The sequence below is a fragment of the Corylus avellana genome, chromosome ca2, assembly GCF_901000735.1.
Source record: "Corylus avellana chromosome ca2, CavTom2PMs-1.0".
Taxonomy (NCBI): domain Eukaryota; kingdom Viridiplantae; phylum Streptophyta; class Magnoliopsida; order Fagales; family Betulaceae; genus Corylus; species Corylus avellana.
This window is the reverse complement of record NC_081542.1, coordinates 43,756,126-43,769,081: the sequence shown is the minus strand read 5'-3', so window position 1 is coordinate 43,769,081 and position 12,956 is coordinate 43,756,126. Positions and strand designations below refer to the sequence as shown.

The 12,956-nt window shown below is 35.6% G+C and overlaps 1 protein-coding gene and 1 pseudogene across 1 annotated transcript; both read right to left on the bottom strand.

Annotated features, from left to right (window-relative positions):
• Positions 1–500: 500 nt before the first annotated feature.
• On the bottom strand, positions 501–3,072 carry LOC132169888 (uncharacterized; annotated as a pseudogene).
• Positions 3,073–4,527: 1,455 nt separating this feature from the next.
• Positions 4,528–10,136, bottom strand: LOC132170224 (uncharacterized; the record flags this gene model as incomplete). The annotated part of the gene is given in 4 exon segments (XM_059581123.1): positions 4,528–5,130; positions 5,227–5,383; positions 5,459–5,593; positions 10,043–10,136. Coding segments are annotated over 4 exon segments (432 nt in total). The 3' UTR covers positions 4,528–5,077.
• Between the last annotated feature and the right edge of the window lie 2,820 nt (positions 10,137–12,956).

Sequence of the window (12,956 nt, the reverse complement as noted above, 5' to 3'; positions counted from 1 at the left end):
CAGAATTTTATTTATAAAGCTTTACATATAATTTGAAATATTTTAAATACAAACATATATCCCTTAAATCAGGGTCAACAAATATTATCATCTAAATCCATTGATTTAGGGAATACAAAATTAACATTTATTTCAAGTGATTTATATCCTTAACATGCCCTCACAAGATGAACGGTAGATTTGATGGCGCCTAATTTGAAATATCAACTATTCTTGAACTTGAATTTCGGTGACTGTGACCAGGATTTGAACATTGGCAACTTTTTTGCCGGCATCGGTTACTTTTACCGGAATTTTGACATCGACAACTTTTGGCCGAAATCTTAACTACTATGTCTATTATGAGCCAACTGATGGATTAAAATGAGGCCTCTTTGAGGTTTTTTTTTTTTTTTTTTACTTAAATAATGATTTATTTATTGTGGGTTGACAGTATATAAATTAAATGGGGGCATAGATGAAAAACTAATTTGAGCAGTAACTGAATACTAAAGATACCTTTACATATAGATTTCAAAATTGAAAAGAAACCTTGTAAGTTGTAAGCAAGCCTGCTCATTTTCGTTTTCCCAAAACATTTTCTCGCTCCCATAATTCCACTAGTCTTGTTGAATCTTCCTTTGTCTTGAGAATTGTATGAAGAGCTGGTGGATCATATGGTGGAGGCATAGTGCATGGGCTGGTGTACACGGGACCTTTTACCATGGATTCCATAAGAAATTTCTTCTCCAATCCTTCTGCTTGGCAGGCCATTGTCTCTGAACAGAGTTCAACAGCATTTTTAGGTATAACGGGCTCAAATGTTAAGAGCTTAGCATATTGATTTAAAAGATGAAACATGTAATCATACACATATTCCATCTTCAACTCCTCTTGAATGAATTGGCTTGCCGCTTTCCCAATTTGTTGTGCCTCTTTCTTGTGGGCATTGCCCCAATCTACAGCAAACTTAATGGATCTGCACTTGTAATCATCCCTTACAGGCCAGTAGTGGTGCAGTGGCTTCAAACTTCTTGTGAAGAAATCATAGTAGTGGGGCTTTACCATTAAGGAAACAGAATCACAAGCAAGAATGTATTTTTCACTGACAGACCAGGAAGTGCCTTCAATATATATCTTATACCTATGATCGCATTGGCTAGCCAAGTCTGACTTCTTGTACCCTTCCTCTGTTTCCCGAATCCAATCCTGCAAATGGGTTTATAATTATCATAACATTTACTACATTTTTTTTGTGATATACAACACAACATATTTGCAAAACTCCATGTTTAGTGGGATGAATCATGGGATTTGTCTTTAATCCCATTGTATTATAAACAAAGACAAGACAGATATTATAAGTAGGGCTATAATCGAGTCGAGCTAAGTTGAGCTTTAGGATTTCAAGACTGGCTCGTTTACGTAGATGCTTATTCGAGCCAAGATATGAAATATGTGTTCAAGCTCGGCTCATTTAAAGTTCGGGTGCGTTTGAGCTCAAGCTCGAGTTCGTTGAAAATGCTATTCGAGTTGAGCGGAGCTCAACTTGAGCTCGAGCTAAACTATTAAATTTTTTAATGTATGACCAAGCATAGTTCAAGCCCAAATTTTAAAAAAACCTCTAGACATTTATCTATAGTATAAATACAAATATTAAGTAATTTATATTACATATATTATTTGATTACTAATATATATGCTTAAATTTATATAACTAATTTTTAGTAATATATATATATATATATATATGAACGAGTTAACATATAGGGCAAACGAAACGATCGAGCTTTAAACAAGTTAAGCTCACGAGCTTCTATCGAGTTTTATCGAGTAAGTCGGGTATGTATAATTTACTAATTGAGCAGATTTGTATAATGTCTCATTTACAAATCAAGCGGGTTTGTACAATATCGAGCTCAAGTTTGAGTCAAGTTAAACTGAGTGGGTTGTCGAACGGACTGTTTTATTTACGACCCTAATCATAACAGATAATTGAAAGAAAGAAAGAAATTCATTATATTACCTGAACATATAAACGAGCGTTCCAATCCTTATTTTTTGTGACATTACATTTGAGGAGGTCTTTCCTTGTTGCAGCAACCGTCGGATTGCCCTTCCAGTAAGCATAAGGTTCCCTATCCATCCATCTGATCCTCTTGTTTCCTTCTTTTAGGTCCGTCATCAAAGATTCCCATGGCTTTATATTGGTCTCAGGCCATCCCCAGAAGGACCAATCAGGGAAAACAATATTCAGTGTGTCATCATCACCACAGTACCGGAACAGGGGTGGTGGGTCCGAGGCATTGGGCAGTTGATAGTCGCTTGTCTTGATGGATGGAATATCAATGCAATCAAACATCAGATCCAAGTCAGGCACTTGACCCGGGTACCTCCGTAGTAACTGTAGGATTCCCCACAGCGTAAAAACGTCTCTAGTCTGATACGATCTATCATATGCCTCCACGTAAGCCTTGCCCTTCACTATCACCAATCTAAAATTGGACTTCCCTTTGAGGCTCTCCACCATCTCCCTCGTGATCCCTGTGTGGGTCCAGAGACGAAGATCTTCGTATATCCAACGGAAGTACTCTGGACAAGTCGGGGGTGATGGACGGTCAGGATCTTCCTCTGGATCGGAGGTGGTTGGGTATTTTGAAGGGCAGGTCCGTGTGAGGTTGTAGGCTGTACAGTCGAGTGGAATCTCAATTGGGTCTGAGGGCGTTTTCGGGAATTGTGGATTTCTGTGAGGGTATATTGTGTCGAGCAGGTGCGTGGAGACAAACGCGCCGACAAGGAGGAGGACGCAACAGAGGAAGATGCCGGAGGATCTCGCAGGTGACTGCATCAATGGCCGCCACATCATGTGGGTTGTAGTGATAATAAAGCCCCGAGCCGTCGGAGAAATACCTAAGTCAGCATGAGAGTCTAGGGAGGAGAAAGAATTAATGGGAGTTTTTGAGGGGGTTTGTTAGACACCCAGCATTGTTCATACTCTTTGTAACAGAGTCTTGAATAATGTTATTTATGAATATGTTTTATTATAGTCTAGGTCTTTGCCTACTTTAGAGTTTCAGTTGTTTGTTTCCCATATTTAAGGGCAGAGTTTTCCTCCAAATAGGTTGGAAGAATTTTTTCCAACCTAATTTTTGAAGCTGTCAAGTGTCCCAAAACACGTGATTCGCACATGTTGTTTTAAACAAAAACTTAGCAATTAAACTACACAAAAACATTAAAATCATATGCTTCACGAAAACATTTACAACTGCTGCAACTTCAGAATTCTGCTCCAACTTCAAAAGTTGAGGTCATAGATAGTGCTCAATTGTAAGAATTATAGTGTATCTATGACTTTGTAATCTCATAACTTTGAGCTATGATTTTTTAGAGTTTTATGTTTTGTGATGTAAGAGTTTCATACTCTTGATCTTTTATCAATGAAATCGTAAATATTCCTGTTAAAAAAAAAAGTATTTCATAAATAAATAAAGTTATGGCTATTATTGAAGTACCTAAAACCGTAAAGAAACGACCCATGTGTCATGAGGGCCAAGTTGGGAAAATGTTAGAAATGTCACAATTAAAGTGTGCCACACCTGCCACATATGGTTTAATTAGACACATATTAATGAGAAATGATAAAAATAATTTTTCATCCTATCTTTTACCCATGTTCATACTGTGGACGGGTAAATTCACCATTGGATTTGCAAAAGAGAATGATGTACAATGTGATTCCATTTAATAAGGTATTCAGTAATTTATTTCAAATAAGGAATTAAAAAAATGCTACATAGTATTTTCTCATCCTTCTTTTTTTAAAATCAATTATTGGATATGTAAGACCCACGCCTTCACTTAGGTGGGTCCTACATGTTGTAAGTGTACTTGTGAGTGTTGTGTCCCACATTAAGAAAATATAAAAGAAAAGAGTGCTTAATATACTTAAGTGGACCTGAGCCCATTAGCTTAGGCTTTTGGGTTAGAGTTATGTTTAACTATAATAATATATTAATGTACTCTTGATAAAAACTCTAAGAGTACGGAGATGAATGGGAGAAGAAATCATAAATTGGTTTTTATTCCTTAATGGAAGGAATAATTAAGGAAATTTTTTAATTGAGGGTCTGCTACCTATAGCCTATAAACATAAATCCCATGTATTTGATGTATAAGGCATTATATAATATATATTGTGCATAGGTTAAAAAATACCTCTCTTCTAAAATATTTCTTCAATGTTTCTATTGTTGAGATTCTTTGACACAAGATGAAAGAAGAAGAACAGAAAATAAAGATAAATCTCATGTTGAGCAGAATTTCATTGGCCAATAATGGATTTTGGTAGAGTCGATCTGATCGACCACACATAAAAAAGTAATTACACCGCAAAGAAAATTCCAATCTCAATAGCTTATAGCTTCAATAATCATTCATTAAAATAAATTACAAGGTACGTACTTACATCACCTTATATAAATATCCACCAATTTATTAAAAACAGACTCAACGTAAGACTCATACAAAAACTAAAAGATAAACACTGTATAAATACACAAGAATTTCCATTTCCCCATAGTCCATAGACTTCCTGTACATACAACAACACACGTACAATATCTTCCACAATTCATATTTCACAAAACGTCATCTTTCTTGTTTATGATAATTTGAATTCTCATAGACATAAAACTCCTTACCGAATGCGAATTCTCATTGCTTGTGATGTAGGACACGATCGACTCCGTCAATTTCCGCATCATTCTTTGATTTGTTTGAGCGCGAGCAAGAAGCAATTCTAAATCTTTTTCCGCTGCTGCACATTCTATCATATTATTATTTTATGTATTATAACAAAATATCATAGCATTTACAATATCTCACAACATAATATTGTAAATATAAAGTATTGTGTGGTTTTTGAGGGGTGAAAGTAGAGAAGCTGTGTCACTGGTGGTGAGGATCATTCTCTATTTCATGAGCCAATTCTCTTGTCAGCTTGTCAGCTCGATCATCATGTCCACCAGCAAAACTATAGACCCGAAATGCAAATTGGAAAGCCTTCCACAGCAATTTGGCACATCCCTTTGTTCGTGAGTCACTTTTTGGTCCTGGTTCTTTCTTCTCTGAGGCCTTTGCTTCCCTTCTCTCCTGCATTATATCCAGAAAAAAGGCTCCACATAATATTAATATATAGTTTTCATTTTCAATACTTACTTTTGCAACATATATTTTTGATTGAACTACCTGTAGAGCCAACTCCATGCAGCTTGAGGAAACATCTACCATTGCTTCTTTGATTCTTATAAGGATATGGAAGTCGAAATCGATATTGTGACTCTGAAATTTCTTGGACGTACTCTTCATCTTTGGTTCGTTCCATTGCGTCCACTTCTCCTTTGATCTGTACATTAGTTTTTTTTTTTGGTTGGTTTTGAGTATAATTACAAAGGAGTGTGACTCTGAAAACTAAAATTACCTTAGTGAAGTAGCGTTCAACTTTATCAAGGAGCTGCCCCATGGGAGATACGATCTTCAAACTATGCAGTTCAGTGGCTATGGCATCCAACTTTGAGTAGTTCTTTACAGGGAAGCCTTCGAACCTTGCTAACACCTGCCGCATGAAGGATTGCATCTAACTTTATATACGTTCGACATTGCGATTTTGCAAATAAAAAGTGTGATTTTAAACCAAGTATTGTAAAAAATGTCTGCATTTTCAAATTGCAAGTAAGATAGCGTGTTTTAAAAAGTGTACTATTTAAAAGCTAAACTACGATTTTAAATGCTTAACTGTAATTCATTTTCATCACACATTTTAAAATAACTACTTTTAAATCGCATATTTCGAAATCACAAACGAAATCGGACCCTTAAATGAAGAAGCTCCTAGCATAATGACATGTGATTCATCAATTAAGTGCAGAAATGGCCAGATGGCTGTAGGCACCCCGAATTTTTTTTTTTTTAATTTTTTTTTTAATTTTTTTTATTAAAAATAAAAATTATGGGCAATATTGAAAGTTTTGGATATAATTGGTCAAATTGCAAAAATTTAAAACTTTGGGGGGAGTGAATTGCAAAAATTGAAACTTTGGTGTTCGAAATTAAAAACACTGTCAACTTTGGAGGGTAAACTGTAATTTTTTCAATATTATAACTTTGTAGGCTTTATTTATTTATTTATTAAAGGGGGAAAGGGGGATGTAGCAATATGGCTTGAATTTAGCTATTGTAGATTTTGGACTTTGAAACACGCACACAGGTTCGGGGTTCTTATTTGAGATACTATGCTTTCTTGGTAAGTCCAATGAAATGGGCTTAGAATGTATAGGCCCGTTTAATTGGGTCTAAGTTAAACTAGGAAATTAATTAAAAGTCCATTAAACATAAGATTAAAAAAAAAAAAAAAAAAGGGTTTATTTTGAATGTGTGATATATAGTTTAATGATTAAAGTTGATGTGGCACTTAGAGGAGAGGTCCGTGTGAGGTTGTAGGAAGTACAGTCGAGTGGAATCGCAATTGGCTCTGAGGGAGTTTTCGGGAATTGTGGATTTCTGTGAGGGTATATTGTGTCGAGCAAGTGTGTGGCGACAAACGCGCCGACAAGGAGGAGGACGCAACAGAGGAAGATGCCGGAGGATCTCGCAGGTGACTGCATCAATGGCCGCCACATCATTTGGTTTGTAGTGATAATAAGGCCCCAAGCCTTCGGAAAAATACCTACGTTAGCATGAGAGTCTAGGGAGGAGAAAGAATTAATGGGAGTTTTTGATGGGGTTTGTTAAACACCCAGCACTGTTCATACTTTTTGTTAAAAAGTCTTGAATAATGTTATTTATGAATATGTTTTATTATGGTCTTGGCCTTTGCCTACTTTAGAGTTTCGGTTGTTTGTTTCCCATATTTATAGGACTAGTTTTCTATAATTAAGAATATTTTTTTCACTTATAACATTATTCTCATAATTAATATTTTTCTTTGATTATTAAAGTTGTGTGTTTTATAAATTACCATGTGTTTTGTTAAGGATATTAGTAACATGTCTGCACTAGACATGACATTGGAGGTCCAGGTACAAACACTGCCTAGACAGCCACGTCCGTCCATGATAACATTCATATATATGGAACTTAAGCTGATGAATATATTTTTACAATGATAGCCCATAAATTCTTGAAAAATCGAAAATAAATAAAAATTACTACTTTACATCTTTTTTCTGCTGACAATCGGTCCAAAATTATTTTAGGGATAAATAATTTTGCATTTATCCCTAAAATATTTGTCAACTTGAAAATAATTTTAGTTGACTAAGAAAAATAACTTTTATCATGTATAAAATGGTTTATGCTTCTCATGATATGCTTCTCATTTTTAGCCAAAACGGAGCATTCACATCTGGCTCATCAAATGTTTGGTTAAAAAGATCACATTTTTCTATTTTAGCTACTCACTTTCTTAAAGCACCCACATCCGGCTCATCATTTTAACTTTTAACTTTTATTATCTCATTTAAATATTAATTTTCTATTATTTCTTTATTCTTTTTTCAACATAAAGCACTCAACCTCAAGCATTCAAGAAAGATAAAATTATTTTTTTAATTTGTGGAGAGAGAATTGATGAATTTTTTATTATATATGATATGCATTGTTGAGTTAAAATGCTCAGCAAGTTCCTCAACAGATGGTTGGGTCATAGGTGTTTTGTTGAGCCGGGTGGGATAGTTTTTTTTAGCTACATGGAATGTGAATGGTCTTCAAAACATAAAAAAGCAGCCCCTCCATCGTTTACGTAAACTAAATGCAAAATAGATTTTTCTCGCATTTGGAAACAGTATTCCGCCACATCTGCAGAACTGTTCACAAATGCATTCTTTTGTTTAATAGTTTTTTTCTCTCTCCCTCTCTCTCTTTCTGTGAGGTTTTTTATTTTTTGTTTCTCAAGTCTCCAACGAAGCTTCCCCTTCCTCTCTGTCAAAGCTCCATCACTGAACACACTCTCCATCATCTTTGTTGAAACTTCTTTTGCTGGATTTGTGAGAAAGAAGGAATGGGTTCTTCAACGCTTCTTCTGCTGTGTCGCGGAGAGAGAATCAGTGAGATGGAAAAGAAAAAGAAGAGAGACATGGGTTGAAACGTAGAGGATGGGTTACCGTTGGTGGGCAACTTGTAGCAGCTCAAACGATGGATCTCGACCTAGTACCGGCCGAAGAAGATGAAGGCTGAAATTGATAGTGTTCAGGTGTTTTCTTTTCCGGTGAATGGAAATTGGGTTTCGTGGTTTGCTTCTCTTGCATGGGTGTTGGCCGAAAGGCCAAAATTGGGGGAAATGGAGGGATTGTTCTGGAGCTGTTGGGGGAAATTTTAGGCTGAAATATAATCTTTGGAAGCACCTTAATGATATTAAGTATGACAATACCCCACTCTCTGATGAGAGAATTATTCAGAAAATCAAAGGGGAAATTGGCACAACGATCTTGTCTAAAGGCAGATTCAAGTTAACAAAAGAGAAGTTGGTTGATGTTTCTGCTTCTGGCAGATGGTGGTTCATAATTTGGTGTTTTTGGCAGAGATGAATTTTTTAATTAAAATGAATAAAAAATAGAGAAAAAAACATATTTTAATAAAATAGAGAAAAGTTTAGATAAGCTGATGGAGGCAAGTTTGAAAAGTGGTTAGTCAAACTAGATAAAGTGAATTTTAGTTATTTATTTTGCTTAAAATTTTAAATAAACCATTGTCATGACTCTAAAATGGTTTATGCTTCTCATGATATGCGTAAACCATGCATTTTCTGCCGCCATCCTACACTCCCAGCCAAGCAATTGTACCGAAAGGGATCCTTATGATGCATGATCAATATGCTATCTAACCTTGTTGGTGGTTGATGAGCTAATGATGTAAGGCCACGACTCCGTTAATTTTTGCATCATTCTTTGATTTGTTTGAGCAAATATAACTTTAAGTTCTTTTAACTTAGATTTGAGAATCTTTATCCCCAAAGTATTAGTATTTTTATGATAGGGTAAAGCGTTCCATACATGCATGCATATCGGTATACCCAGCCAAGGATCGCCTCCTTTTTAATTGAAATAGATATGAACTATTTTATAGTCAAGATTTAATATTGTATCTAATGGCGTAAATAATGTCACATAATTTAAATTCTTTGAATGACGTATGATTTATCATTGTGAAATGATTCATCTCAATTTCACTTGAATTTGAAATATTGTATTCTTGATGTACCACCCGCTAGGGGTGAAAAGGCAGACGGTTCCGCTAACCCTTTTTTAAGACGGTTAGAAAAAACCGCTAACAGCTTAGGCGGTTACGATTAGCGGTGTTAGATTTTTTCAAAACTGTTAACCACTAATCTCACACACACACACACACATATATATATATATATATGAAACAATGTCAATTTTATGTTTAAAATTTTAAATATGTATAAAAACCTGGGAATGGTATCATATGTAGGAAATGACATTGTTTTGGCTTAATTTTTTCTTTTAAAAAGCGATTAGCAGTTAATAAAGTTACTAACCGTTATTCGCCGCTTAAATTTTTTTTTCTTAGGCGGTTACGGTTAGCGGTTTTAGCCAATAACCACATTTTCACCCTACTAATAACTTACCAAAAGAAAATTGGTTTCATGTTTGGAAAACTAAATTCCACATATACTTGGTTGTTACCATTATTCAAGTTTCTCCGTGGCGGATCCAGATCTTGATCTTCCAGGGGAGGGAAGCAAAATTAATAATTAATTAATATAAAATAATATTATATTTTAATATAATTTATCTAAATTTTTTTATTTATTTATTTATTATTTTTTTTTTCATTTCTTGAGAACGGATAAATCTCTTTAATTTTGGGGTGGAATTTGCACAATTTTACAAAATAAACCCAACCCAAGTCATATTTGCACATATAAACATCAATTGAAGCACAGAAGCAGAATAGTCACAAACAATTCAAGAAACGAAGACCTGTGAAATTCATATAAAGCAAAATAGAGCAAAACAAAACATAGAGAAAGAGAGAGAAAGACCTTCTTCTTCTTCCAGCCAGCAAGTGCAGGGAGTTCGATGGAAACAACTTCCTCTCTTGCACCCTCCCTCTCCACTGAGCTCGCCATTTTTCACCTACCCAATTCATACAAATAATAAAAATATACATCTAAAATAACAAACATAAAAATAAGTTTAGAAAGGCAACCCAATATAGTAGTACTAAGGTAGAGAGAGAAAGGGCAGGCCTTACTTTATGTGTGTCACAGAGAGAGAGAGAGAGAGAGAGAGAGAGAGCATTTGAGAGGGACTGAGAGAGAGAGGGAGAAGAGAAAGGGAGAGAGGAAGCCGGAAGCGTGAGAAAGGGAGGAAAAAAGGCAGAGAACTGGGGCGAATCAGAGAGAGAAGTGACGAGAGGGAGGGTTGGGCGCAGGGCCCGCAGGCGCAGCAGCGGATAAGTGAGTTAGGCTAGGTGAGATTTAGAATTTTTTTTGGAGTTTAACTTAATGCAGTCGGTGCATAAAAATGGGGTTTTCCAGCACCCAATAGGATAAAGACACATCACATAAAGCAAAAAAAATCCACAAAAATACCCTACAACGGACCGCACTTGATTTTCTCTTCTCTCCCACTTTCTCTTCCTCTTCACCGAAAATTTTTGCAGCCTTCTCTCCTCTTTGCCAAACAATGAAACTAAATTTTTATAGAAATTCGTTTGTTTGGTTGGATGTTCTATTTTATTGTGTTTTCCAGTAGATAGGTGGGAGCTTGGAGAAGACGAGACGATGAGTGAGACAAATAAGAGAAAATACAGGAAGAAAAAAAAAAGAAGTAAGAGTGAAAATAATATTTTAATGATAAAGGGAAGCTATTGTGAAGTGTATGTAGATAAAGAAGTAAAGAGTAGTTTGAGCTTTAAATTTAGGGAAAATGACGAGGAAGCTGTTGGGAATGCTCTTAGAGCACTAGCATCAGCTTCCGTTTGATTTTTCCTAAGTTTAGGGCACAAAACTATTTTTTGCTTCTATATTAAAATAGGATTTGGCTCCTCTCTAGTCCATTTTAGACTGGATAGGAGCCAGTTAAGTGTCATGATCTCTTTAAAGAGATCCAATGACCACAATAATGCCACGTGTCTCACTTTAAAAAAAAATTATTAAAATATTATTAAACGTTTTTAAAATAAATCAAAACTAAAATAATAAAAAAAATATAATTTTTTTTTTTAATTTTTTTGGACCTTGGGGGTGGCCGGAGGGAGGAAGCAAGCCCATCTCTTCTCCCCCAAGGAGAGGACCTATGCGGCAATCCTTAAGGAGCTAGGGTTTTTTCTTGTAACATTTAATTAGACATTATTAATTATTAACGTTTTACCATATTAGAGCCTTAAAACATTTTTTTAGAAAGAATATGTACTTTACAATTATTAATTGGAGCCTTAATTAGATACTATTTATTAATTTTTTACCATATTAAAGCCGTTAAAAAAAATTTATTATGTAATTATTAGTTGAAAATTAAACCTTATTTAATTGGGAGCCCTAGGCGACCATCTAGCTGATCTAGTACTTAACATCCACCTCCCCATACATCGTGGATGCGCAGGAACGACCTAGTCCATGGTGGCAATTTTCTACACCCAACCCAAGTGCTGAAAGACTCAGAGAAGGCTTTGATTGAGTTCCAGAAATTAAACGCTAGAAATGGGGAGCAAGAAATCGTAGAAAGGGAGGAAGAGAGGATTAGTTGGCAACCACCGCCAAGAGGAATGGTCAAAATAAACTGGGATGCAGCCTTGGATGAAAAACATAGGATTGTTGACCTAGGGATCATTGTGCAGGATGATAAGGGATCTTTCTTGGCAGCATTGAGTAAACAGTTATTAATCGAAGTGAATCCAGTGGTTGCTAAATCTTTAGCAGTCCTAAATGCAGTTATATTTTGTAAAGAACAAGGCTAGTTGGCAGCGATTTTTGAAAGTGATGCCTTGCAGGTTGTCAACGATGTGAATTCAATTTCGTCCTTGTAACAGCTTGCATGGCCACTTAATAGAAGACATCAAGTCCGGTATCAGAACCTTGGACCAGGTGCGATTCATCCATGTCAAACGCAAGGCGAATGCTGCTGCACATGAACTAGCTGTAAGAGCTAGAACCCATGTCACAGATAAGTTAGGTGGACTTCAATCCCATCATGTATTTGTGGTATTGTAAGGAGAGAGGAATTATTTCCGTCTTCTTGATTTTTGCTCGTACGAGCTTGAATAAAATTTCAGAATACGTTAAAAAAAAAAAAGAAAAAAAAAAAGTACTTAACATCCATCAATATATGGTTTGTGTTGGGGGGCGGGATAGAAGTGGACTGCTGCTGAAAAGGCTGTACGAAGAAAAAGAAATGGACAAAACCCTATCAAGAAAGCAGACAATGAGGCAGTACATGGAAGATTGGAGTAAAATGGAAGATACGACAGGATTCCTGTGTTTGTGGACGAAAATACTCTCGCAGTTACTATCTGCATCTGTGGACAAGAATTTTTTTTGAAGGATTTTTTTGTTTTTTTTGACTGAATTTAATGGGCAACAATTAGGGCTGTTAAGTGAGCGAAGCGTCTCGCGAGCAAGCTCGGGCTCGGCTCGCATAAGCTCGGCTCGTGCTCGACTCGAATATTAAATGAAGCGCTTCGTGAACACAAATCCTGACTCGAATATTAAACGAAGCAAGCTCGGCTCGACTCGACTAAGCTCGTGAGCAACTCGTGATCGCTCGTATAAGGCTCGCCTCGCTTATTAGGCTCGGCTCGTACATTTTTTATCAAGTAACAAATAACAATATATAATCAACATTACTCATTTACTCAATAATAACAAATGTATTATATACCTTTGTTTTTTTAAAAAAAAAAAATTATTTATGCATATGTGTGTATATATATTATATATATAATATATGTATATA